Here is a 27,708-nt window from a genome sequence, read left to right as displayed (position 1 = left end):
TAAAGGAACTGTACTGAACCCCAAAGGAGTCCCTGTAAGGCCCTCAGCTGTGCAGGGAAAAAATAAACATATCTCAGAATAAGTAATTTTATAAAGACTTTAAACCAGTGTAGCAAATACAGAGGAGTGGGAACAAGGAGAAAGAAACAGACCTTAAGACCTTTTCTTGATCGGGACAATCAAGATAAAAGGGATTTTCAAAAGTAAGTGAGGGAAGAATAGAGATCTATATGAGAACCAGGGATTTGGGACTCCCAAAGGAAGGGTCTCAAGAAATGGGCAGGAACGCTGGTACCGGCATAAAAGGGAGTAACTGCTATGGAAGGAACTACAACACGTATAGAAATTACAACTGTACAACAGAAAGTCAGTAAGTGCTTGAAGAACGATGGGGACATGTCAAAAGGTCACAAGAGCCAGCTTTGCAAGCTGGGTCAGGTGGGTCTGATTCTCACCCCAGCACATCAGCCCTGCCTCACCTCGGTCTTCCAGGGAGGGAAAGAAAGAGACAGCCAGAGGGCAGGGAGAAGAGTAAGCAAGCCAGAGAAGGGAGGCTGGTGTGGCAAAATGTTAAAAACAGGTCAATCGGGGTGAAGGGTGTGTGTTTACTGTTCTGTTCACTCAACCTTTCTTAGGTTTGAAAATTCTTACACTGAAGAGTGAGAAGTACAAAGTAAACCAACCCTACAGATAGAGCCTGCAACTACCACCTCACGCCTCTGGGTTCTCAGTTTCCCTCCCTATAAAATGGGCATGATCTGGCTGTGGCCGCGCCAGGAAGGCTGCATCAGATCCTCCCTGGCAGCTGGGAAGAAAGCTGGGGTCTGGGATCCTGTCCCCAAGAGGTGTAGAGAGAGACCAGAGGATCGAAATGTCCATCATATTCCTTGAGTGATCTGAAGGCACATGCAGGTTTGGGAGCAGTAACTAAACTCCTTCCGTGATTCTTTCATTTCTAGGGCCACGAAGATATTTTGGAACAAGGGATGCTTAGAAGTAAGCATCCTTGAAATACCCCCTACGTTATTTATTTACATCACACAACAACAAATGGATCTAGGAAATCATGCCAACAATTAGAAACAAGATAAAAGAATGAGAGCAATAAATAGACCCAGCGGGTTTTAAGGTAAAAACTTCCAAGGTCACTCGAGCTGCCTCTCCCTCCTTCCCCACTGACGTTGATTCTTTACAAAACATACTCACTTGCCCTTGCTGGCCAAGTTATCCAAGCAGGTTTTGATATAGCTTTTGTAGTAATCCACCTGCTCTCCATAGAAAGTGGCCTTCGAGTTCAGGGCAGCATATGTTTGCTGTAATTTCACCAGCTCGGCCTTCCTCCTCTGTCGATACCTCCGCTGGTTCCGAATATCCTAAGACACAGTTGTTAAAGTTAGGACAATAATGATCAGTATCGTATTCTTCTTGAGTCATACACACTAGTGCTTAACCCCACTTTGCATGACCAGGCTTTAACAGGAAGCAACTGAAGTTCAAAAATTAGTAAAGAAATTCAGATCCCGTCAATTTTTTTCTCCCGTACCTAGAGATACGGAAACGTGTTACTTTTTTTTTAAGTCTATTTATTTTGAGAGAGAGAGGGAGAGAATGTCCATGTGTGTATGAGCAGGGGAGGGGCAGAGAGCGAGAGGAAAAGAGAAAATCCTAACCAGACTCCTCACTGTTAGCACAGAGCCCAATGAGAGGCTTGAACTCATGAACTGCGAGATCATGACCTGAGGTGAAATCAAGAGTTGGACACTTTACCGACTGAGCCACCCAGGCGCCTGGGAGATGTGTTACTTTTACAGACTTCCACATTCTTAGAATTTACCTGTGAAGCTGACTTAAACCTCTTAAGTATATTGGCAGGAGAGGGAAGAAAAGATAATTTTACCGTGTCAATGATCAAGCTCCCCGATGTGCATGGTATTTCTACCAGCAGCAAACACCTACGCTCTCAGCCTACACCAGAGCCCCTTACTTGTGAAGATTCACACAAATCAAGAATTGCATGACCAACGTGATGTGAATTTATATTTCATAGTGATCATTAAAAAGATCTGGAGGAATTCTTTAAGGCCAAAGACAAATAAACACACAGGCAGCTCTAGTTAGGGCCTTCTCCCTTTTGATTTAGGCCATGGAGTAAATCATCAAAGGGCAGCAAGGTCCTCATGTTGGGAAACTCAGAACCAATTCCCCAGCGGAGAGGACACTAATCTGCCTGTGCCCTGAAGGCATATTGTCATCTGAACACCTGCTGTCTCTTCACGAGCTCCCGAGACAGCTTTGTCCACGGCCAGCCCATCACTGCCCCCACAAGCAGTACCCTGGCAATGTCGTTGATCAGCTCCTGATATCTGTTCTTCGGGTCCACCGTCCCAAGCTCCGTTAGCTTCTTCAAACCTGACTGGATCTTCTCCTTCTTCTCCTGAAGAGTGAGGTTGCTGTCTTCCTTTACAAACTGTGACTTTTTCATCTTGTCAGGAGTCTTGGCATCACGAATAGCACGTCTCTGCATGGCCCTCTGATGTTCTGCTTCCTACAGATACAGAGAAGAAAAAGAAGCTGCTGGCATGTTTACCACACTAATCCCAAGCCTGAATTTATACAGCATATCCACACCTGAATTTACATAGCCCTGAAACTCCATTCTGGAAACGGAGGGAACAAACTCGCCCTCTGACAACTGACAGAGAACCTGCACAGAGCACACCTAGAAGAGGTGGCGTCGATGAAGTCACACGGTCTCGTAGCGCTTCTTCCCTGGATTCTCACATACGGTTAGGAGATTGGGTTCCAAGTGGCTCCAAGATCCCTCGTTTTTTTCCTATCACATTTTGAGACATGGGAGCCATTGAATTTGACTTGAAACACAGCTTCATTCATTGGTGAATGTTAAAAACACACCCACGCAACACCAGCGTTTGGTAAATTCTCGCCGACTCTTTTTGCCACCTTGTCCAGGCTGGATCATGCTGAAGGCTTCCTTTTGCTTTCAAGCATGCTACGAATGCCAGTATCTGGAGCAGTCCTTCCGATGATTCTTCTTTCCCGTTGACATTCAGCGTTTGCCCGTCACGTCCCTGCCTGACATGGCTCACGCCGCTGGCCCATTCTGTTGGTGTCTTCCTCCTTCTCTAGCTCCTTGCAGTGTGGCTCTACAGCTCTGCCCTCATGGCCGATTCGCCGCCCCTCCTCCGAATCCAGGGCCTTTTCTCAGCTATTGCCTCGCTCGTACCCTGCACGTTCTCTCCTTGCCCCGGGCACAAGTTTGGTACCTCTAAGTGACCCCTGGTAGTTTCTCTGTGACTGTTCATTCTCGATACTTGAGCGATCGTCCCTATGCTACGGATCCCACATCTTTGTGGCTAAGGTTCTGGTGCCGCATTTTGAACTGTTTGTGCCAGGATGCTCACATTTGGAATGGCTTGTAATTCCTCCCAAACTGGAGCGATCCCCTCTCCCGGTATGCCCTTTTTTGCTAACGTCAAGACCACCCCGCATCACACAGCGTGAAGAACATAAACCCTGGCGTCAGAAAGAACCTGATCCAAACTGGTTCCGCCACCACAAGCAGACAATCTTGGACAAGTTATGTGACCTCAAGGGTCTTGGCCTCTTCTGTAAGATAAGGATGAAAAGACTCACCTCACAGGGACAGTGGGAGGAGTAAATGAAAGAACCCAGGTGAAACCGCCAAACTACCAGTAGGCTCTCATTGAAGGCTGGTTCCACCTTCCCTTCTTGAAACTTCCTTCCAGGTTAAACAAGGTGCAGGTGTTGGTTATGATTCTTTATTGCCCCTCACACACAGCTAGTCAGTAATCAATCACAGCATCAAAAAGCTGAGACTTCATTAAAAACAGTGGTTTTCAAACAGTCCTATGTGCAGCTTTAAGGGATTCCCGCAGGAACCCAGAGCCCCAGCCCTATTCCTGGTGCTGAGTAGCTCCAATTTTTCCTACTTGATATTTGGGCTTCTGGGTAAACTGTCATTTATCAAAAAGAATTCATATGCTCGAAATTTGAAACAAATGGCTTGACTTGTCACATCTTACAAACACAAAAGAGGGGTCTTAAACACGAAGTGCCCCATCATCCCCTCCCGATGCCGAGCCATCCGCCCCCCCCCCCCCAACCACGTGGGCCTGGGAGTCCATCCCGGACCTAGATTACTCAAGTCCTGTTTGCTTGGCTAGCGCTGCCTAAGTGATCAGTATCAAATGGTCCCAGAGTGACAAAAGCTCTCTACTCCGTGTCTCTCCAGTGACAAACACGGGCTCTACAAAGTTTGTTCTCATGTCTTACTCCTCACCACTCACCCTCACCCACACCTGCATTCTAGATAAGTCGGTCTGGTCCCATCCTGTCCATCAGGTCACGTCGTGCCTCTGTTTGTGTGGAATCCCTGGCCCAAGATGCCTCTTCCCTTACGTGTACGTGCACACCCAGATCCTATCCACGCCTCCCAAGTGTGGCTCCAGTTCCCCTTCTTCCTCACGGCTTGCTCCTCACTGGCCACTTTCCTCAATTTCTGCCATTTTTATAGCCAACAGCACAGTCAATTTTTAATAGTTTTCTAATTATTTCAGGTATATACACCACATTTCCCCAAGTAGATCATGAGTTCACTGAGTTTAAGAACCACATTCTGTACTTTATCTACTAAGGCACTTAACAAAATTCTAAGGATGTAATATTCACTTGATTACTAGGCAGACTCACTGACTCAACCTCAGTTAAATTAAAACACAAAGCCACACACAAGGCCGCACATACATGCCACGAGCCTTATGCCCTCAGAGCATCTGCGTGCCCGTTTAGGAGCCAACGACTTTCTGAGCAGGCCCACACCACCACCGCCCTCCAGTCCAGCCCCACGTTGCCAGCCCCTGGCTCCCCCCCTCCTCAACCCTGGCACGCACCCGTCACGGGAGCATCTGTGTGCCTTGTCGTCGTATGTGAAACCCCTAAGTTTTACCTGTTCGGTGGTGGCTGGGGTTTCTAGGATTTCAGTCAAGGTCTCGCCTGGCTGGAACCGGATGACGTCCACAATTAAACGTTTCGTGCTGAAAGGAGACGGGGGAAGGGTTGAAACGTCACCAAATGTCCTCCTTCCTCTCCAATGGCCCTGAGCAGCGGCAGCACACACACCACCTCAGACAGGTCCCGCTGGGCCGCCGTGAACACAAGGCACCCGAGGCCTCAGGCTTATCTACGTGACAATGATGGCGTGGGTACCAGGGTCAGGATTTCGAAGGTATAAATTTCACTTCAGCGTCTTACTACTGAGGAAATGAGGCAGGTGAGTCCTGTGCCATGTATAATAGATAAAGTGACCAGAATTACAACAGGCTTAAAAGGCCAAGACGATGGTTTCCGGTATGAGCAAGCGGACATGTTCACCAGGGCAAGGTCAAGGGATCACCGCATTATATTTACCTCATTCTTCCCACTTCCAATACTCACTTCAGCAGGATAGTCCGAGCGTCCATTTCTGCATTCTCATCCCCAGGCACATCAAACTTGTTGGTCAGCGTAAGAGACACTTCTGTCTTGGCCAGCACCTCCTTATTGGGGTCATTTAAATTGCCAGCGCTCTCTCCTGTGGTTTTGGGGGGAGTAGAGAGGATCAGTATAACAAAGGAGGAGATAGTGGAGAGGAGACATGAATACAAAGAAAAGAGAATGTGGGTCTAAGAAGATACTTGAATAAGCCAACACGTATACTGTGGCAAGGATACCTTTGAAAAATCAAAGGAAATGTATGCCAAATGATAAAAACAAAGAATCCCTAATAAAATAATTTCAAAAATATTTGACAAATCGTTTCAGTAATTATTATTTTTAAAAAAATTTTTTTTGATGTTTATTTATTTTTGAAGGAGAGAGAGACAGAGAGTGAGGGGGGAGGGGCAGAGAGAGGGAGACACAGAATCCGAAGGAGCCTCCAGGCTCTGAGCCGTCAGCACAGGGCCCGATGTGGGGCCTGAACCCGCAAACCGCGAGATCATGACCTGAGCCAAAGTCAGAGGCTTAACCGAGTGAGCCACCCAGGCGCCCCTCATTTCAGTAATTATAATATGGTAATTTATCCCTCTCAAAATATTCTGCTCATTTCCTTTATAGGACTTATAATTATAGGATTATGTGTATAATATATACATTTAAAATTCTCTCTTCCACTAGACTTCAGTTCCTCAAAGACAGGGATCGATCATATCTGTTTTCTTCCTGAATGTACATTCGGATCAGGAACAGTACAGAAACGGACGAGGTGGCAATTACAGCACCCCTCCGTCACCCTCCCTGTCACCTTCTGGGCAGTTAGGTCAGAGCTTTACCTATCAGGGACTCGATGGTGGGCACCTCGCCCAGGTCATCCAGCAGCTCATGGATCGGGTCGTTGTGCTCCGGAGCAATGGCGTCCTGATGGTCTAACAGGAGCTGTGTGGAACACCCAGGAGTCGAGTCCATTTACAACATCAGCCCCTCAGCCCTCAGCCTCACCAACAATGCCAAACAACACAGAAGGGGTCAGATAACAAAGCTCCCACATTCAAAGAACTGACAGGCCAATCCTCAGCAAACTAACCCAAGTAAACTATAACATATAAAGCATCACACGGGCCTCTGCTGAATGACTTATGGATAATGCATGGAAAGGAAATACTGGCACTCTCTTAACCTTGTGGATAGAAGGGACTTAAATGTACCCTGCACAGGAAGAGAGTAACAAACCCCATCGATTTTAATATCCAAAGGCATCAATGTACCGTACAGCCAGTGCAAATGACTCCCATTCACACTCATTATTAATGTGTCCAGCAGACAGTATCTCTTAATTCAGAGAAAAGTGCATCAGATCAATGTTGTCATCATCTCACAGACACTCAAGCAAAGCCTTCAAGACGCTATCACCCTCGGGGACGCCCCAGGGATATCACCTGAAATTTCCTTTACATTTTATGTATTTTCTCATTTCCTGTTCTATATACCCTCAATGGGGAAAGGAATGAATTATAAAAATCTGGGGGGAATAAAAGGAGCACCTAAGGGACGCAGAGGAAAAAGTGGGTGTTTTAGATGTTAGAAAAATAACACAGAGGGCCAGGATAAACCAAAGGAACAGTGAACACAGTTTTTTATCAAGTCCCTAGATCGGCGCTCACAATGGAGACTCTGGAGCCCACCCGTGGGGACTGCTTCAGCAGGCCTGCGGTGGGGACCAAGAACTCCATTTGTGACCATCAGCCCAGATGACTCTGACGCAGGGGGCCTGGGGCCACTTTGAGACACTCAGTAGATACAGTTAGTATGCAAAGAAAAGAGAAACAAGGAAGATGTGAAGTCAGTAAGATCAAAGGAAGGCGAGTTATCTGGCTCTCCAGAGATGGTAAGCAGCATCTAGGGAAGACAATTAAAATTAAGGACAGAGCGATGAAATTAAGTAATTAAAGAAAAAATACTTACAGTGTGGGTGTTGATGATTTCACCAATGGAAATGTAGATCACTGGTTTGGTGACGGTGACTAAATCAGAATATTCATCCACATTAAACTTATCCTGAAGCTCTGGGACATCACAAGCAGTTTGGAAAAACCGTCTGAAAATAAATGCAAGAGGCAGACCCCCGAGTGATGCATATGTGAGAAGCTGGCGAGAGGACATCCCACAAACCTTTACAACGATGAGTTCAAAGAGAAGCCAGTCAAGGTCGAGGACTGTAGAGAAGCTTGCACACGTCCGCTCCGCTTCACAGCCTTGGGGCGGGTGGTTTTAACAACTTCTCCCTCCACCCAATTTAATTCCACCCACAAGAACCGCTCAACCATAATTTAAAGCAGTTTGAAAACACCCAAGCTGTGAGGCAAACCAGCTTTATCTCTGAGACGATGCCCTGAACTCACAACTGGCTGTTTAACTTACAAATATTAAAGGCACTCTCCGATTCTTCTCTGAGTGCAAAGTAACCCGTGCCAAATGAGGATTTACTGCTTTTATGTTAAGTGCAGTCTATGTCAGCGGAATACATTTTAACGGCTCAAAACCCTCTTCATCACCTCCAAGGGCTCTGAGCATATCAAACATGTATCCCTCGATATGGCAGAGTCCCGGGGAAGCTAAGTTCTGGAATTTAATCTTGTCTGGACACTCACAGAGAGAAACATGCCCACGGGACCTTTCAAGTACCCTGTTCCTTTCCCCCTACCTGAATTTCTGGTAGGACTGGGAGAGATACTCATTAATGATGCTTAAGTGAGCATTATCTCCCAGAAACATCTTATTGGACGCCGCGTGCTGGAGCATCTTTGCAATGGAGCCAAGGTTCCGGCGTTGGTCTGTGGTAAGCTGGCCTCCTGCCGACAGGTCAATGATGTCAAAGGCATCAGGAGCAACAATGGCTGGATTCATGTATCGATAGTAAAGCAAGTTACCAATAATCTGGGAACAGACGAAGAAGAAAGACGGGTGTTAAAAACCACTCCACCCAGTAAGGCACAAATGACTTTGCTAGCAAAGAAAACCAGAAAAGGCAGTCCTGTAAGGAAAAATAAACACCATGCACACACACGCATGCACGCACACACACTTTCTTTCAAGGTCTGAACCTAAAACAACTGAACATCCCTTGGTTGGATGCAGAGAAAAAGAAAATAAGGACAGAGCTGACAATCACTACAACGAAAGAGCAGACTCAGAAGGTAAAAACGGCAGACTTAAAGTCTATTGCTAAGGGATTTAGGATATCCTTTGTTCACATATCATGGCAGCAAACAGGTTGCTGTCACCCACGTGCACTACTGCTTATTTTCACGTAGACGGGCTTTCGTTCAGAGAAACTGACAGACATAGCTAACGACCCAGTGAGCACAGTGCAGTCTGCCCAACCCCATCAGCCTCATGCTGCAGACTTCAATGGTGGACAAGTTCATGCCTCTGAAATTAAAGTCACTCAACACACATCTCCTCCACAGAAGGATTCAAGGACAGTCACAGCACTTCCCCTGGAGTTTCATTCAAAGAAAAAAAAATTTTAATTCACCTGAATACAAAGTCTAGAATCGAGGCCTCACTGTAGGAAAGCACAGAACTAGGAGAGAGAAGAAAAAAGCGTTCAGATTAAGGTGGGGGGAGGTGGGGAAGGAGAAGCACAGCCAAGTAAGAAAGAGTTATCAGTAACAGCCTTAGCAGAAACCATGGTGCTTGCTGCCATTCACCCAGCTACCAGCAGAGGGAGCAACTCTTCAGCGAAAAGACAGGACTTGGAGAAATTGATCTGAAGACAGGAAAATCCACCTTGTCTACTTGTTTGAGGTCTATGTGCCAAACAATAAAGCAACTCTACAGGTACTGAGAGAGGTATCATTTACTATTTACAATTACTTTCAAGAGCTCACAACCGATGGCGAGCTATTGCCAGAAACTATGCTCACGCACTTCCTGAAGGTCTAAGGTTGGGCCTCGTTTTCTAACTTTTACCTCAAAGGACTCCTGAACGGGCAAGGACGGTGCCAGCGTTCAGATTCTTACCTTCAGCAGCTCATCCTCACCGGCATCTGGGAACTTCTCGTGTAACGAGTCCTTCAGCACCTTGGCAATGAAGCGCATGCCGTAACTGTGGGATGGACAAAACTTAATGAGAGCAGCTGGGGAGCAGAACAGTAACAACACGGGACCTATGTGGGTCAGAACTGATGGCACTCACGGGATTTTGTCCACAGAGCTAATGATGGCTGAGAGGAACTTGTCCGTCACCGCCCGCATGTTCCTGATGGAGTTGTCTAGCCGTGTCTTGACCTCTTCGTGAGCCAAAGCCTGCTCAGGGGTCACATCATAGGGTAGTTTGCTAGGAAAGCAAAAATCATCCCCAAATGCGTTAGACCAACAGCCAGGAACAGCCTGAGGCAGGACTGTGTCTTTCATAGACCCAGAGAGATCAGGTGAAGCTGCTCATGCTCATAGAGCTGATAAATAGTGGGGCCAGAATTTGAACCCAGGTCCTAGCCGTGAACTGAGTGTCTAGAACTATGTGCCATGCACTATGATATGCCCTTAGGGTAAAAAAAAAAAAAAAAAAAAAAAAAAGGGTATGAGACACGACAGCTTCCCAAGTCTCTTAGTTTGGTGGGAGACACATACCAACAGGAAGGGACACCTGAACTCAGGAAAACGGGAGAAAAATTTGTCTTCCAGGAAAGAAGATCAAATGCAAAGCAAAGGAAGAGAAGGAGAAGTGAGCAGGTGAACAGAGTCCAGGTTGTGGAGGGCGCTGTACATAATATACGTAACACTAAGAGGTCTGCACTTTCCTAGAAGTCACCGAGGGCCATTGAAAGACAGGCGATCTGAATTTGAGGAAGATTTCTCTGACCCACCGTGAAGAATGAATTAAAGATGGACAGCCACTGATGAAAGAGATGGGTTAGTGCCACAGCCCGATCAAGAAATCATGAGGTCATGAGCAAGGAGGCAGCAGTGCAGACCAAGGGAACAGATATGAGAGATACTAGGGAGACACAACCAGTGGCACCTGGTGACGTCCTAGGTACTGGTGAAGGAAGTGACAGTTACATATAGGAACTGGAGCCTGAGGAGCTGACAAGATCCCTCAGGGGAGGGCACCGAGTCCGAACAAAGCGGCAGGAAAATAGACGTGCTAGGCTTAACTGGGAAGGACAGGAGGGGCTGAAAGACACAAGAATGAAATGTGGGAGTCAAGGTCCCGGTGCCGTCAGTGAGGTCAAAGGGTAGTAATGATTGTCCTGGATTATATGGGTGGTCTCTATCCAATCCCAAGTGTCCTAACAAGAGAGAGGCAGGGGCAGATTTGGTACACACAGAAGAGGAGGCCACGTGACCGCAGGGGTAGACCACAGCGATCCGTCCGGCCACAAGTCAAGGATGGCAACAGCCACTGGAAACTGAAGAGACAGGAAACGGATTTCCCACCAGAGCGGCCAGGGAGAGCACACCCCTGCCGACACCCTGCTTTCAGCCCACAGATAGGGATTTTGGATTTCTGGTCTCCAGAACCACTAGGGAATGAATACATTTCTGTCATTTTAAGCCACTAAGTTTGCAGGAATTTGTCACAGGAGCAATAACAAACAGATACAAGCATATAGGGATACAACACCATTTGTCAAATTGTGGCTGAATTACAAATATAAATAGACTACCAACAAAAGAGTTGAGCAAAAATCAATAAAAAACATTGTGTTTGAAACAACTGGCTATGTGCAATTTATATGAGTATCGTAGGTTTTATTATTTGTAAATTATATGTTCTATACATCTTTTATATCAGTAAAATTTGTAACTTTATGTGCAGATGACATTTATAAAACGTAGTAATGAGCAAACGGAATAAAGGTGCTCAACACAATGAGTGTGGGCAGAGAAGAGAATATTAAATTTCTGAGATTTCAGAGGTGAACACTCCCAAGAGGGGCAAGGTCCCAACCTGCTACATATTTGACCGAAGCTCAAGGATCCAGGAGACCTGCAGACAGGACGGGCTCCCACTGCACCTTTATACCCCCCAGTTAGCAGCAGCACAAAAGTATGTTGAAATCAATTTCCATTTTTGGAAAAACAAAACAGGACACCAGTTTCTCCCAGGTACTCACAAGGGAAAAACCCTCAGACATGCCTCGTGGAGCTCTGACCTGAAATGGACTGCCTCCTGCACTGTGAGAAGGGGTAGCTCAGTACTCCCAAGCCAGTGTCCACGGGGCTGTCCTCTAGGGGTGGCCTGTCCTCTAGGGGTGGCCCGAGCGGCAGGCAAAGCTTCCCAGTCCAGTCCCACGGTCGGCCAACTACATTCCAAGATTTGAGCCTCAGGTGCACAGGGCCAAACACAAATGGACTTTTCATCACTCCCAGCAATAACTTGCCTCCTGGTGACAGACTGGCACAGTACTGAGACACAGATCAGGTGCCAAATGATCCCAATAGGGGATAAGCCCTTTCTCGGAGTCAGCAAAGCATTCAGTTCTCTATCCAGAGCGCACCTTCCTCTCTGCCTGGGGGCCAGGTCCCCGGACAGTAGTGGCATACCGAGCAGCACCATTCAAAGTGCGAGCTGGTGCCAGTGTACAAATCAGTCCAAGAAGGGAAGGAGCCTGGGCCAGGATATAATCGACACACTGCTCCCCTCACTGAGGAAGTCTGGCTAGGAACAACATCGGCTGAACTAAACAGTGTGCTGAGAGAGAGCCATAGGTGCTTTCTGGTTTCTGGTCCACAGACCACACTCCCGATAGCGAGGATACAGACAGCCACTCCTAAGCTCCAGAGATCTTTGCACACAATCTAACCTGACTCCACGACCACCAGGAAGAAGCACCCTGGACCAAACTGCTCACCCAAACCAGATAAAACCAGAAACATGCTGCCTCTCTGAACTGTACTTTTCCAGCATTACCCACATTCTACTGGCACACCTTTCTTTGGAGGCACTGCTGTTGGTGGTCAAACTACCGCCCCAGCAGAGAAGTCCCCTGAGTTACGTTGACATAGCTAGTCCAGCTCACTCCCAGTACTCCAAGGCAGCCCCACGCCAAGCTCCCCCACTTTAACCAGACCCACTGATCTCCCTCAGATAAGGCGTCCCATCTGACTGCATCTCTAGTCCGGCCAGTGTCCCTTCAGGTCCCAGACCCCCAAGCTCCTTCCACCTCAGAGCGTTCAGACGTGAATACTCTGCAGCCAGCTCTCGGCAAGACTGACACGATCTTAACCTTTAGGCCTGAGCTAAGTGAAATTTCACCTTCTCAGAGAGGCTTTCCCCAAACACTCTACCCAAGTTAGCTCTGTCCTGTACCCTCCATTATAGTTGAATGTAATGTAAAACTCTCAATTTGTGATTTCATTTCTATGTACCTGTCTCTCCCACACAGTAACAATGAACAGAGGACAGAGAGCTTGCCTGTTTCATCCATTATTGTGTGTATGTCTAACACAGTGCCTGGCACATAGCAAGCACTCAGTAAATATTTGCCAAATAAGTGAATCAATTATGAGGTCAACATTTTAAGAAGTTTCTAGGGAAAAACTACTTGAATAATTGTCAGTTTATAAATCAAAAGTTAGCTGCTTATAAAAACAAAATAATGGAAACAAAAGAAAAAGGTGTTATGGTTACCATACCTTGCCTCTCCTGTCTGAGACTCCATCTGATTAACCCAAGATTTGTATATATCCACAGGGTCAGTTTTGATGTTGAGAGATTTGTCATCCATAATCTCCTTCACAACAGGGGCCAAGATCTGTCGTAGGGCGTTCTGGCCCCGGGCACCTCTGTTGAAACTCACAACCATCTTAATAACTGTAGGATTTCCTGTCACGATCTCCTGAATCTGATCTACTTTTGACCTATAAAACATCAAATACAAATTCATTTTAAAATAATCACAGACTTTATCAATGTAAAGATCGAGTTCCTACTTAGAGACCCCATCTCCTAGAAATAGTTGGAAGGAAAGAGGTATGTGCTCTTTCTCTAGAAACATTTACTGACACTGACCTAAACCCAGGACAGCCTGCTGCTTGCAAACTCAATCATGGGAACATGAACGGGTACTTTTTTAGATAAAAATGTGAAATCTTCATGTGCGGATCAGCTTTTAAAAAATCATATCTTAATATAAAATCATCCGGGGTGCCCAGGTGGCTCAGTCGGTTGAGCATCCGACTTCGGCTCAGGTCATGATCTCATGGTTCATGGGATTGAGCCCCACATTGGGCTCCATGCTGACAACTCAGAGCCTGGAGCCTACGTGGGATTCTGTGTCTCCCTCTCTGTCTGCCCCTTCCCCACTTGCACTGTTTCTCTCTCTCAAAAATAAACATTAAAAAAAATTTTTTTAAATATAGAATCTTCCTAAAATCGCTTTAGCAAATCTCTTATTCTACCACTTCCTCAAAGCAGCAACACTTTATATTAGTGACTTAAAAAGTAGAACCTTCTCGAGGCACCTGGGTGGCTCTGTTGGTTAAGCATCTGCCTCTTACTCTTGGTTTCGGCTCAGATCATGATCTCATGGTTTGTGAGTTGAAACTCTACATCAGGCTCTGTGCTGACAGCGCGGAGCCTGCTTGGGATCCTCTCTCCCTCTCTCTCTCTGCCCTTCTGCTCACACTCTTTCTTTCTCAAAATAAACTTTAAAAAAAAGCGGGGGTCGGGGGGAGCTTCTCTGGAGTATTTCACACAGATCATAATGTTAACTGAGTTCAAAGCAAAGGTACGGGGAGGCCTAAATCCCAAAGTATGAGTGTGGATGGCAGTGGGACAGGGTTCCATGCCCAGCAGCAGTCTGTTCATACTTGATCTCCTCCTGGAGGGCTGTCTTAAAGAGCCGTAAGAGCAGGTACTCCTCTCGCTGGTTGGACGCATAGTTGTACAGGGTGAAGATTACAGAGTCCATGAACTTGGTGGACTTATTCTGGGGCATCTGAAAGATCAGCTTCGCCAAATAGGTGGGGTTGGTCTGAAATAAAACCAAGAGATAAGTAATCTCTAGATAATATAAAGGCTGACACAAATATTCATGTTCTTTTAAACTTAAAGGTTTAGAGTGTGCATAAGGAACAAAGAAGACAGCCTTTTGCTCATCCCTCAGTGGAAATGAGAAATACTCTGAGATTTATGGCTAAGGTTTTCTTGTGGGAAAGTAAGCCAAAGCCTACAATACGAACTCCAGGAACCACTCACCTGTAATAAATAAAACAGATGTTGATAAGCTTCCAGTTTCTCTCTCTTCTCCTTGCTCAAAGCCTTGAGACCTCCTTTCTGCTTATTTAGCATCATCATATCAGATAACTGTTCTTTATTTTTTTTAGTAAGTTTTTTACTGTGGGAAACCACATCCTGTAAACAAAAACATACATGTAAATCAAAAAAACTAAAGCCCCCAAAACACTTGCAGGAAGGTCTGCTGCATTGGCAGATGCCATCAACTATTTTAGAATCACGACACTGTACCCTGCTTTCATCACACCAGTCAATCTACTCCTACCTCCACCTCCCTATTAACCTACACCATAGGGGCACCTGGAAGGCTCAGTCAGTAGAGCCTGTGACTCTTGTTCTTGGGATCGTGAGTTCAAGCCCCATGTTGGGTGTGGAGATTACTTAAAATCTTAAAGAAAAGAAAAGAAAAGAGAAAGAAAAGAGAAAGAAAAGAGAAGAGAAGAGAAGAGAAGAGAAGAGAAGAGAAGAGAAGAGAAGAGAAGAGAAGAGAAAAGAGAAAAGAAAAAAGAAAAGAAAAGAAAAGAAAAAAGAAAAGAAAAGAAAAGAGAAAAGAAAAGAGAAAAGAAAAGAGAAAAGAGAAAAGAAAAGAACCTGAGCCATAAAAATATCCACTGGCTCAGGAAACCCAACATCTGGGAATTTTTTTTTTTTTTATGTTTATTTTTAATTTTGAAGGAGAGAGAAACAGAGCATGAGCTGGGGCAGGGTGGGGGGGCAGCGAGAGAAGGGGAGACAGAATCAAAAGCAGGCTTCAGGCTCTGAGCTGTCACACAGAGCCCAACCTGGGACTCAAACCCATGAGCCATAAGATCATGACCTGAGCTGAAGTCGGATGCTTAACCGACTGAGCCACCCAGGCACCCCTCTGGAAATTTACCTTAAAGCATTAAATACCATAAAAGCTACGTATTCACGGAGACATTAACTGTAAAGTTATTTGTACTACAAACTAGAAAAACAACCTAAATGTTAAATAGCTGTTGCCATTAAAAATATTTATGATGGGGCGCTTGGGTGGCTCAGTTAGTTGAGCATCTGACTTTGACTTAGGTCATAATCTCACAGTTTGTGAGTTTGTGCCCCACACTGGGCTTGCTGCTGTCAGCACAGAGCCCACTTTGGCTCCTCTGCCCCCTCACTCATTGCCACTCCTTCACTCGCTCTCTCCCTCACTCTCAAAAATAAAACATTTTAAGGGCACCCAGGTGGCTCAGTTGGTTAACCGTCTAACTTTGGCTCAGGTCATGATCTCACAGTTCTGGAGTTCGAGCCCCATGTCAGGCTCTGTGCTGACAGCTCAGATCCTGGAGCCTGTTTCAGATTCTGTGTCTCTGGCTCTCTGACCCTCCCCCACTCACACTCTCTCCCTCTCCCTGTCTCTCTCTCTCTCTCCCTCAAAAATAAACATTAAAAGAATTATTTTAAATAAACATTAAAAAATTATTTATGACTACTTATCACATGGGAAGCATCTTATGCTCTAATATTAAGTGAAAATATAGGATACAAAATGATTACTGGGTGGTGGAATCATGCGATGGTTTTTATCTTCTTTTCTCTATTTAAATTCTGCTAAAGAATTATTTCATTTCTCATGTAACTTTAAAGAATGTATGGCATTAGCTGAGAGGAAAGCCAGCGCCCACCCTTCTGCAGGTCAGAATGGGGCAGGCAGGGGGGGCAAGGCCATGGATGGCGCTGGGCCTACCTGCAGTGTGATTTTATTCTTCACGAGCAGCCCGATTTTGATATCCATGAGATTGAGGTCATTCTCCAGCTGCTGGTTAGAACGAATGAGGGTAATGACCTCTTCTCGCATCTTCATCAGATCGAGCTCCTCCTGGAAATCCTGGTCACTTTGGTCAAGCAGGTGCACAAATTTTCGGACCACAATCATAGGAGGATCCTCAGCATTGACTGACAGAAAGAAAATATGTGTCAGACACGGGATAGATTTACCAGCAAAAGTTCTAAATCTTGAGGAAATGTCAGCATTGTTTGGAAAAAATAACTCTATTCACACTTAAGTTATTTATTTGTGAGATGTGCAAGGACAGTCAGCAAGCACAGTGTTCTTGGTCATGCTACCGCTACGCCATGACAGAGGCTGACACAGCAAGCAACAAAACATCAAGCCACGGGGTTAGCAAAGGGGCTTACGTCACAAGCAGCACCCCACCCCCAAGCCTTGCCTGTAAGACCAGAAAAGAGATCCGCGGAGAATACCCAGAACCCGATGATGGCTCTCAACCACTGCCTCAACTCTTGTCTGCTGAGCACAGTTACTCACTGAGAGTCTTGTAGTCATCACGAGCTTTGTTTGCCCGAATAAAAGCCTGGATTTTGATAATGTCATTTATCTAAAGAACAAAGAAGAAGAAATTCCTTTGTTCGCTTGTCCACCAACAATACAGCAAAACTAATTCTACCGGTCCTCACACCGAGGGTACTCACGTGGTCTTGGAAATACCGCAGGCGATCTCTATAGCGCTTTCTGGCCTGGTGCATCCTTGCCAGGGACTGAATCTGTGGAAAAGAGATCCTGGAAATGAGAACAGTCCTTCTCTCAACACATATCACTCATGCCCCACACTGAGAATCCCTGTCGGGCTACCATACCTTTACAACTTCATCTTTGTGGGCACGCAGGTAAGCTAAGCGATCTTGGTACGCCTTCTTCTGCTTGTATCCCCTCCACTGCGACTGAAACCATCAAACATTACAGTTGACATATTACTTCCCAAGGATCAGAGGATGTTAAAATCTCATCTTGATAGACTACCCGTGTGCGATTCACGATGAAGCTTTAAAAAGGCCCACGCCCTCCAGTGCTGGGGAATGAGGGTGTGGGTCGTGCCTCCGCCGGGACAGCACGCTAACTTCCACGCTCCTAACGTTAGTGCAGCACTTCACACCTTTGAAGGGCACCCCCACAGGTCCCCATACTGGCTCTTTACAACAGATCAGGTGAGGAAGAGAAGTTTTAGTATTCCCATCTACGGACAAGGAAATAAACTCAGCAGGGTTCACCACTACCGGAAATGCTGGGGCCTTAACTCGTAATTCCGAATTCTTCCCAGGACACCAGGCTGCCCTGTCACTGCAGTAATACCACAGCTGTTTTGCTCAATACTCAAATCTCACACAAAGGAGCAGTGTTAGAAGACAATGAGGTGCCTTTGGACTGGACCGCTCACCCCTAAAACCACCCAGCAAGTTCCGAACGTTCTGACTGTAGCAAAACAAAGAGAAAATACTTGTCAAAAAAGGGAGAGACCAAGAAGAGGTCAGGGGGCAAAAAGCCCACCCGATCTCAAGAGCTGACCACTCATTACCCCTGCTCTAGAAGCCCACTTGCCATCTGTATAACAGACGCTGGGATACCTGAATGCAGGTGATGGCAGGGATTTGTTTCTTCAGGAAATTCATCCTGGATCGGAATTCCTGTCGAACCAAGTACCCGCGGCAACAAGCCTGCAGCTTGGTGATCAAGCCTTCGTTGGCCAGCCAAAGCTGTTCTCGGTTGTATGCAGCAGTCACCCCAGAGATGGAGCTCTGTAAAACATTTGGTCACAGGGGAAGACATACATAGGAGAAAATGGACACAAACTCTCATCCACAGCATACACGCCAACCCTCACGGCTTTCTAAGTCTGTCCTAGATCTTTAAGTGGCAGTGGGAACGAAAGGCCGAGTTGTTCTCCCATCCAAAAAGTAAAAGTCACAAACATATGATCTTGCTTCCTCCTATGTGATCTCCTTCACTCACTCACCCACCGAGCACTGACTGCTGGGAACTGTGCTTGCTAACAAGAGGACGGAGTGCAGGTGCTAACACAGGGCTGGGTACCAAGTCCCAGAGGCCCCTGGAATGCCACAGCAGAGGAAGGACACCAGGGGAATGCCCGGATTGCAAATGGTCTAGAAAGGTAGCCTGGAGTGTATGGACTGTGACCATAAGCAGAGAACCAGCAAACTTTCAAAAGAGGAATAAAGCCATCAGACTTGTAAAAAATATTTATTTCAGTAAACTCTACACCCAATGTGGGGCTCAAACTCATGACCCCCAGATAAAAAGCCGTGTGCTCTTCCGACTGAGCCAGGCTGGTGCCCCCATCAGACTTATTTTTAGACAAGCAGCACTGTTATCAGAGGAGCTGGCAGGGCCGCGTGAGCGGGTGACTGAGGACACTGCTGCTGCGATGCAAGTGAGAGGTGGCCCGGCTCTGAGTGGGGGCAGCAGCAGCAGGAACGATGAGGACACCTGGTGACCTGCCTAATCCACATTCCCCTTCTCCTTGATCTTAGAGCCTCGGCATGTTTTCTCTGGCCAACAACATGTGCAGCTAAAAGACTACACGAGCTAGGGGTGCAGGCAGTGCATGTGGTGTTAGCAGTAGTCTGTGAAGACCTTTGGAAAAGTTCCTTAAGAGAGAGACAGAGAGGGGCACCTCGATGGCTCAGCCAGTTAAGCGTCTAACTTCGGCTCAGGTCATGACCTGGCAGTCTGTGAGTTGGAGCCCCGCGTTGGGCTCTGTGCTGACAGCTCAGAGCCTGGAGCCTGCTTCGAATTCTGTGTTCCCCTCTTTCTCTGCCCCTCCCCTGCTTGTGCTTGCTTGCTCTCTCAAAAATAAACATTAAAAAAAAGAGAGAGACAGACAGACAGACAGACAGAGAGCTGGCATCAGGCCTTTTTTGCTCTCTCTCCCTTCCTACTTCCTGCCTGAACTGGTAACTGGACGGCTGGAGCTCCAAGCCATCATTCCAGATGACAGGGTCCTTGAGAGTGGAAACCATGTGCTGAGAATGACAGAAGAGAAAGACAGACCCTGGGAACAGATGGCATGCTGGAGTCACCACACCTTTGCTGGACTACCTGACTCCAGAATTATTTTATGTGAGAAAAAAAACACTTTTTGGTTTTTTTTTAAAGATTTTTTATTTTGGGGGCACCCGAATGGCTCTGTCGGTTGAGCGTCTGACTTTGGCTCAGGTCATGATCTCATGGTTCGTGAGTTCAAGCCCTGCATCAGGCTGTCTGCTGTCAGCACAGAGCCCACTGTGGATCCTCTGTCCCCCTCTTCTCTGTGCCTCCCCTGCTCATTCTTTCTCTCTCTAAAAAATTTTTAAAAATAAACATTAAAGATTTTTTTTTTATTTTTAAGTAACCTCTACACCCAACGCAGGGCTCAAACTCACAACCCGGAGATCAAGAGTCACACACTCTTCCAACTGAGCCAGCCAGGTACCCCTAAAATATACCTTTATTTACCATTTCAGCCTGTTTTTCTGTGAGACTATGTTAGAGGCGTCTGCTGGACTTCTGGATTGGAAATGGAAAGGTAGAGCAGGCGGTGAGGACTGCAGTCTGGAAGTACAAGACCTGGGGTTCACAAGCACAATGGAGAGAGCTGGAGCCACGGGCTCGAATGAGGCCATTGAGGAAGAAGACGCAGACGAAGAGAAGGAAGCCAGTGGAATTCGGATGTGATTCAAGTGGAGGGACAGAAAAGGCAGCAGCAAGGGAGATGAAGACGGGCCCTCAGAAGTGGGAGAAGCAGAACAGAAGCATAGTGAAGAAGCCCAGGGGGTTGTGAGTTCAAGGAAGAGAACGGAGTAAGAGGTCAAATACGAGGACAGCTCCTAACTGAACTCGGCAACGAAAAGGTTATCGATATGCTCTAAAGCTTTTACTGAAGTAAAAGCTGGACAGGAAGCCGTATTGCTGTGAGCAAAGAAGTGAATGGTAATGGAGAATGAATTAGCGAGAGGCAGAATGACCTTCAGTCGGAAGGCATTCAGCAAGAAGAAACATGAAAAATTTACAGGCAAGGCCAAATCAGGAATATTCCATAGGCTTTAAAAATACCGTGGTTTTGTTTTGTTTTACAGTGAAAACGCCACGATTCTGTATGCGGGCTCCTACTTAGGAGCATACCCCTAGACCAAAGGCACCAGCATCACTGGGAGCTGGTCATAAATGCAGATTCTCAGGCCCCATCTCACACCCACAGAATCGGTCTCCACTTTACCCAAGATCCCTGGGGAATTCCCGCCCGTCTCTCCCTCTCTCACTCACACACACTGAATTCAGAGAAGCACAGATCCAGGTTACATGTCAGAATAATCAGAACTGAGAGAGGAGAAGGAGTACAAGGTGTGTGAGGAGCGGGGAGAATGAAATCAGGGACAGGATGAACAATAAGCTTTGGAAAAGAAACCAGATTCGCTGAAAGTGCAGGAAATGGAGAGCGCGAGAATCCAATTGGATGGTCACTATGTTTTTGGGTTTTTAGGGAGGCTAGGTCATGCACTAAAGTGAAGCAACATCCCTCCTGGTTTAAAATTCTAGTTAGGTCCATCTACAAAACACTACATAGGCGTGTCTCTGTGGAGGTTAATGATAATACAATATAATCATATGTAATATGATTATATATATAACAATATATATAATAATCAAAGGCGCATGACTCAAAAAAAGTTAAGATGCAGTCTGGCCTCCTTAACACAACACGTTAGGGCTTTGAAACTTGACCTGACCTGCACCCCCACCCTGGCCACAGGCTGCTTAACGGGACGAGGACCACTCATCCTCCTGTAAAATGGCCCATGTTCCTCCGGTCCTCGATGCCTTTCCCCACACAGTCCTTTCCTCTTTTCCGCACCCGCTGAAATGTTATCTGTGCCTTCTTTGTCCAGAGCACAATTAACTGCTTCTTTACGCAGCCTCTATGTTACTGTTTTTAGAGCATCCGCGTCTGTCTGCCTCCCCCTGTAGTCAGTACTCAGTTCCCAGCTGCGTGCACACACTGGGAACATCAGGAAGGGACAGTCTCTGATACAACTTTATATCCCACTTGACACAGAGTTCAAGGGATTTCATTACATTCCATCACGGTGAAATCATTAACAGAAAAGGTCAAACATCAGGGAGGTAAGAGGAGAACTTCAAACACAAGACAGAAACTCATCCTTCTGACAGGCGTTCTGAATAACAGGACCATTTCGCTTTTTACACATGTAGATATACTAGTTATTCTACACAGGACCTGGGAAATACTGCCCAACAGAAACAGATGGCCTTTACCATCCTCTCTCTCCAGGAATCTTTGTGCCTGTTAATAAGTGTATCAGGGCGCCTGGCTGGCTCAGTCAGTACAGCGTCTGACTCTTGATTTTGAGATCGTGAATTCGAGCCCCATGTTGGGGGTACAGATTATTAAAAAAAAAAAAAAAATTAAATCTGTAAAAGAAAATTATCAAATAAGGAGGGGGGAAAATATGTCTAACTATGACCTACAGGAGCTCAGAACATCTCCCTTCAATACCTTGTCCTCTCTAATGTTCGTTAGACAATTCCAATTTAATGAGCATGAGCTCAGAACCAAGTAATGTCACAAGTGCTCAACAGCTCACCAAGGACAAGATACGTGGCTCCTACACACAAGCACCACAAACTTAGCACCACAAACTTAGCGGTTCACTTTAATAATTTTTAATGTTTATTTATTTTTGAGAGAGAGACAGAGCATGAGCAGGGGAGGGGCAGAGAGAGAGGGAGGCACAGAACCCAAAGCAGGCTCCAGGCTCTGCCCGATGAGGGGCTCAAACCCATGAACCGTGAGATCATGACCCGAGCCAAGGCCAGGCGCTCAACCGACTGAGCCACCCAGGCGCCCCATCGGCTCACTTTAAAAACTAGAAGTAGACGGAGTGCCTGGATGGCTCAGTCGGTTAAACCTCCAACTTTGGCTCAGGTCATGATCTCGCAATTCTTGAGCTCGAATCCTGCATCAGGCTCTGTGCTGACAGCTCAGAGCCTGGAGCCTGCTTCAGATTCCACATCTCCCTTTCTCTATGCTCCTCTCCTGCTCATGCTCTGTCTTTCTCAAAAATAAACAAACATTAAAAAAAAATTTTTTTAATAATAAAAAAAATTTACTGCATTTAATGAGGAGTCAGAGCAACTATTCATTTTTTTTACCCTGATCATCCAAGTTTTCTTTAGTGAGCACACAATTTATCTGACTTAATTCTACAATTCAGAGGTCTTACTAATTTAGGCCTTTAGTCATTCCCAACCACTAGAAAAAAAAAAAAAAAAAAAAAAAAACTACTCCAAATAGTTCATTCCACAGCCTTAATTTCAGTCTAGGGCTTCTAACCACAGGCCCCATCTTCCTCACTAATATTCGCTCTAGAACACATTCTCTCAGCTTCTTCTCTTGGGAAGAAATGTGACCTACCTGGATCTCCTCCCGAGAAAGCTGCATTGAGTTCTGCACGAAGTCTGGGGGTTCCTCCCATCCTCCTTCCTGGGTCTCCAGGTTGTGGTAGTAATAGTATCCACCCTTCACCCAATGCTTCACCCATTTGCTGTTGTTATCTCCTGACAGAAAGTAAAGGAAAGATAAAAGAAACCCAGAGCCACACTTCCCACACTCCTATGTCTAAAACAGCAGGGTTATTCTGGCTGCATTAACAGTCTAAATAGAACCATTCCAAAACCCTGTTTCTTATATCTCTAAGAGTAAAGGGGCATCCTGAGTCCCTTCAAAATGATGGCTTTGTAATGTCTCAGCTCACTCATTTCAACGTCATAAAAAGAAAATATGAAGTCCAATTGTGGAACTAACCTTGACTAACTTTATTCCTTCTAAAGCCTGCATGTAAGAACTTGGCACATCAGAAAACTAATCTGATAAAAAGATTTGCAACCATTCAGCCTCTCCAGTTAATTAAAAAAAAAAAAAGGCCATGCAATGGGATGAAAAATCTTACCTTTATTCCCCCTCCTTCTGAAGATTAACTACTTTTAACAAGCATCTACTGGATTAGGTAATCAGAACTAATGACACCCTATGAAAGACAACTAGTCAACTATTTTGATCCTTCTTGCTTGCCTTTTCAGAAACTGACCTTTTTAACACAGCTGCCTTTGCAGGGGAGGGGGTGTTTTTTTGTTTTTTAAATAGAGACATTACCTCCTCAGGGACTTTAAAACAAGCCTACCTTCCAAGCTTCTGGACTAAGACACCTTTCCCTACAGTTGCCCCCAGAGATTCGAGCTCTTCCTTTCAGGGCACAGATTTCTTTCCCAGTAACTCACCTGCTGCCAGTTTTTTCTTCTTGGCCTCAGCAAGGTCACTCTGGTAAGTGTCACCACACTCAGGGATGACTCCATACAAGCCGACATCAGGGGAACGAAGGGCGCTCAGTGTTTTGCCAACATCACCACTGTCCACCGCCTCATTGATGGCATAGATTCCGAGGGCAACTATCCCAGAAGACAAGGGTCACAAGAATAGTTCAGAAGTGTCTACATGCGCACACTACGTCACCATGGCAGACTGTCCCCTGCCCCGCTCCGGCTCTCTATCAAGCTGGAAGACTGGGATAGGGGACACCGCACCACCACACCTCCCCCCCCCCCCCCCCGCCGCCACAGAAACAGAAATAAAACACCCATACGTACACCTCTGTGCTTCCTGGGTGTCTTTGTTGGACTGCCAGATTCCACCTTGAATCTCATCCAACCATAACACCGCTGACTCATCCTGGGTTTCCTACACACCATTAAAGCAAAACAATATCAGAGTCATGACATTAGGGTACAAGAGATCAAGAGGACTTCTGAGACTCAATTAGAGGCAGAAAAAGTTCCAAACATACAAGACACATCGAAGGGCCAACTGGAAGAGGCTGGGCGTCGAAACCTGGTCAAAGCTTATGAGACATGCCTCAGATGCAGGGGACGGATTACATGAACATGGATGCAAGGGGCTCAGGAAGTCACGAGCAGCTAGGAGCAGCAGAGGACCAAACTGGGAAGGGACCTGGGACTTCGTTAGTGCGACGAGGGCCACGGCACGAATAGGAACATGTGGTACTTTTTTAGAAGGCCCCTTTGACATCAATATTGAAAGGAAGTTAATATTCTCTATGACTGCTGTTTTTAAGATTGCCAGACTTCACCACAGGTAAAGCCAGGAGTCATTACAGGCAATCTAAACTTATCCCCAGCTTATATTCTAAACCTTGAACGTTACATCAGTTGTTGGAAACTTAAAAACACATTTCCACACAGAAACATAATAAACAGTGATTAGTTTGCTCAGCATGGCCAACAAAAGTCTCACTGGTCCACAGTGCAGTCCAGGTTGAATACTGGGGATTGACAGGAAATAAAACCGGTGGCTTGCTTCCCTCTTTCTAAGTAAGTCTTAGACATTTTTTTTAAGTAGCTTATTGGCAATCGTTTGCGCTGAAAGACATGTCAAACAGCCTGGGGTTGGCAGAAATGTCCTCCAGTATCTTCTAATTTCCAAGAATCTGGCTAACACTCTGTGACTTGGGCAAGTCACTAGGGATTAGCCCCAGGTACTCACTGCTGTGAGGGGACAGATTCTACCATATCCACCTGTGTCAGTGTCAGAGTCAGAACTGGAAACCTCTGATACCAACTTAGATTTCAGTGGTCATACTGAGGTTGCAGAAGTTTCAACCGTCTCCCAACAGTGAGGATCCTCTGTTTGTTAATGTCTCCAAAAGTCTTAATAGAAAGCACCAATACTGAAGATTAATACAGCAGTCTTCTCCAGAAAAGGCAAGACACTTCAGGTTTTGAAGTGGCCAGGCTGCGAGAATCATGTTTGAGGTGATCCTGGCAGATCCAATAAAATTAACTGTTTCTCAGGCTTGAGCTAACAGCATTTGGGGTAAATAGCAGATCAAAACTCCATTCTAAGTGCTTGGTGTAAACATAACCTGCCAAGGCACCAATGAGACAACTGGGAGCAGGAACTACAATTACGCTGCCAGATGAAGCAGGGCAAAGCAGACCTTTTCAGTGTCCTCAGGAGGCCCAACAGTCTAGCAAAACCTCAGAGGAAGCTTCCCTTTCCTCCCACATTATTGTGGAGAGAGACACAATGTTTCAATCAGCAGAGCGGAGGCAGTGGCCAAAGCACCTTGGTGACAGGAGAAAGCCAAAGGAAGCCATGGGACGTTGAAAGCTGTGATGTATTCCTTTCAAATGCAGAGTTTTAGGAAGAAAGGTCATTTAAGCAAATTAAGGTAAAGGCTGGGCTTAGAATCTTAAGAGGCGCGGTCCCAATTTTAAGAAACTGACACTGGGGAAAGGAAATGAGTCCACGGACAAACAGAATGCATGAACATATCACCTAAGAGCTTCAGAAGTTAGTACGTTCCTACCACTAGTCACTTTCTGGTACTGAAAACGAAACGGCCGCACACGATCCCCCTAAAATCATATCAATAAATACTGGAAATGCTAAGCAATAGTTTCAACGGGAGACAATATGGTGAGTCAGCTCCAGGTCTGTGACAACGTAAACTGAGAAATCACACACTAGAGGGCCGGAGGCGTAATCTCCAGAAGAGGTAGCCTGAAAGTCAGTCGTCGCACATAAAAACAAAAGTATTCCCACAGAACCAGGCCCTTTTTGGTTCACTTTTAGGTTAATCGCACATCAGATACCCCTGAGCAGAAATCTACTGTACACAGAGCTGGGAGGTTTGGCACAATGTTCCCTGCATTCAGAGAAAGGCCCGGCTTACCAAGAATTCTGACCATTCCGAGTTGTGCCTTCTCTGCCCCAGGCAGACTAAGGCAAAACAATAAAAACAAACACATGCACGCTCCCCTAAGAAGGGGGCGGGTGGGCGAGAGAAGCGGAAGCAAGAGCAGGGAACAGATGGGTGTGTCGGGTGTGGCAGGGAAAGATGGTGTAGGAATGGCCGTCACCAGACTGAAGGAGGAAAGGGACACACACCACCTCATCCCAGTGTAAGGAAAGGACAGGTTCTCTCAGCTCCAATCACATCAAATAAGATGACAAAAAACCCAGATGCCCCCACACACTCTAAAGAGACCATCCAAGATTAACACAAATCATTGAGCAGAGAGTTAAAACTCTAGGCTAGATACCGTGGAGAATACCGAGATAAAAGACTTAATGTGAAAATGCTACATAAAATATACTGAAATTCTGCCCCTTAACAAGGCTGACACTTGCACACTGGCTGCATTCAGAAGAGGTAAAGAGGGAGAAACCAGAAATAAGAACCAAAAAGAGTGGGCAATGATTGTAGGTAAATATGGGGAAAGGAAAGGGAGAAGGGGCAAAGAGTGGCCATTCTGTGTGTGTGTGCACAGCACAAACTCACACACCTCCATAGGGCACTTCTTACCCCTTAAGTCTCTCCTGTTACATGGGGCATGATTTGCATGTGTGACGACAAATAAAATATTATTAAATTATTAACGAATATTAATTTAATATTAAATAACATTGAGATATTACTTATCATCATACATGCAAACCATGCCACATACACACACACACACACACACACACACACACAAACTACGCCATACATATATATACACACATCAACACACACATACATGCATCTATACAACACACGCATCAACAACGCAACACAAGCACTCAACAATCCGAAGAGCAGTCCTATGGCCCGCTGGACTGGGTATTGATCCTTTAGTTGCTGCACAGCCAAAGTCCAGGGAAAAAGCAAGAACCGGGGGTGGCACACATTGTCAGGGCGGCAGCAGCGGACCAAACAAAAGTATCTCAATATTCCAACAACTGGTACAGTCGCGCTGGTGCACACCAGCTGATTTTTAGCCACGTGCACGTATGTATGTACACACACCGTAGCGGGGGGAGCAGAACAGAGAGTTACAAGTCATTCACACCTGTAATTATAAAAGGAGCCCTGGAGACTCCCTGATGTCCATGTCTTAGCATGCAGATATTACTACCCAATGACTAGGAATCTACTTTAACAAGTATTCCAAAAACACTAAATTTAAATGGAGAGAGAAGTGACCATCAGTGAAAATAGTACAGTAAGGACTTCTGAAAATCCTCTCCTCCATAAAAGCAACAAAAACA

General features: G+C 46.0%; 1 protein-coding gene across 1 annotated transcript in view; it reads right to left on the bottom strand.

The window, feature by feature from the left end:
* The window catches only part of IQGAP1 (IQ motif containing GTPase activating protein 1), a 101,121-nt gene that overhangs the window by 8,547 nt on the left and 64,866 nt on the right, over window positions 1-27,708 (bottom strand). The window contains exons 16-35 of the mRNA XM_023254889.2: window positions 24,243-24,333; window positions 23,877-24,044; window positions 23,014-23,156; window positions 18,149-18,319; window positions 17,384-17,467; window positions 17,219-17,290; window positions 17,055-17,124; window positions 16,473-16,681; window positions 14,726-14,881; window positions 14,338-14,501; window positions 13,162-13,386; window positions 9,716-9,856; window positions 9,541-9,625; window positions 8,219-8,451; window positions 7,480-7,612; window positions 6,351-6,453; window positions 5,476-5,611; window positions 4,988-5,075; window positions 2,333-2,545; window positions 1,207-1,373 (exon numbers count right to left, since the gene is read on the bottom strand). Of these exons, the coding sequence (XP_023110657.1) occupies window positions 1,207-1,373; window positions 2,333-2,545; window positions 4,988-5,075; window positions 5,476-5,611; window positions 6,351-6,453; window positions 7,480-7,612; window positions 8,219-8,451; window positions 9,541-9,625; window positions 9,716-9,856; window positions 13,162-13,386; window positions 14,338-14,501; window positions 14,726-14,881; window positions 16,473-16,681; window positions 17,055-17,124; window positions 17,219-17,290; window positions 17,384-17,467; window positions 18,149-18,319; window positions 23,014-23,156; window positions 23,877-24,044; window positions 24,243-24,333 (2,852 nt within the window). The remainder of the gene's footprint in view (window positions 1-1,206; window positions 1,374-2,332; window positions 2,546-4,987; window positions 5,076-5,475; window positions 5,612-6,350; window positions 6,454-7,479; window positions 7,613-8,218; window positions 8,452-9,540; window positions 9,626-9,715; window positions 9,857-13,161; window positions 13,387-14,337; window positions 14,502-14,725; window positions 14,882-16,472; window positions 16,682-17,054; window positions 17,125-17,218; window positions 17,291-17,383; window positions 17,468-18,148; window positions 18,320-23,013; window positions 23,157-23,876; window positions 24,045-24,242; window positions 24,334-27,708) is intronic.

Source organism: Felis catus, chromosome B3 (assembly GCF_018350175.1).
Source record: "Felis catus isolate Fca126 chromosome B3, F.catus_Fca126_mat1.0, whole genome shotgun sequence".
In the NCBI taxonomy this organism is placed as follows: domain Eukaryota; kingdom Metazoa; phylum Chordata; class Mammalia; order Carnivora; family Felidae; genus Felis; species Felis catus.
The sequence above is the reverse complement of the archived record's forward strand: the minus strand, read 5'-3'. Positions and strand labels throughout refer to the sequence as shown.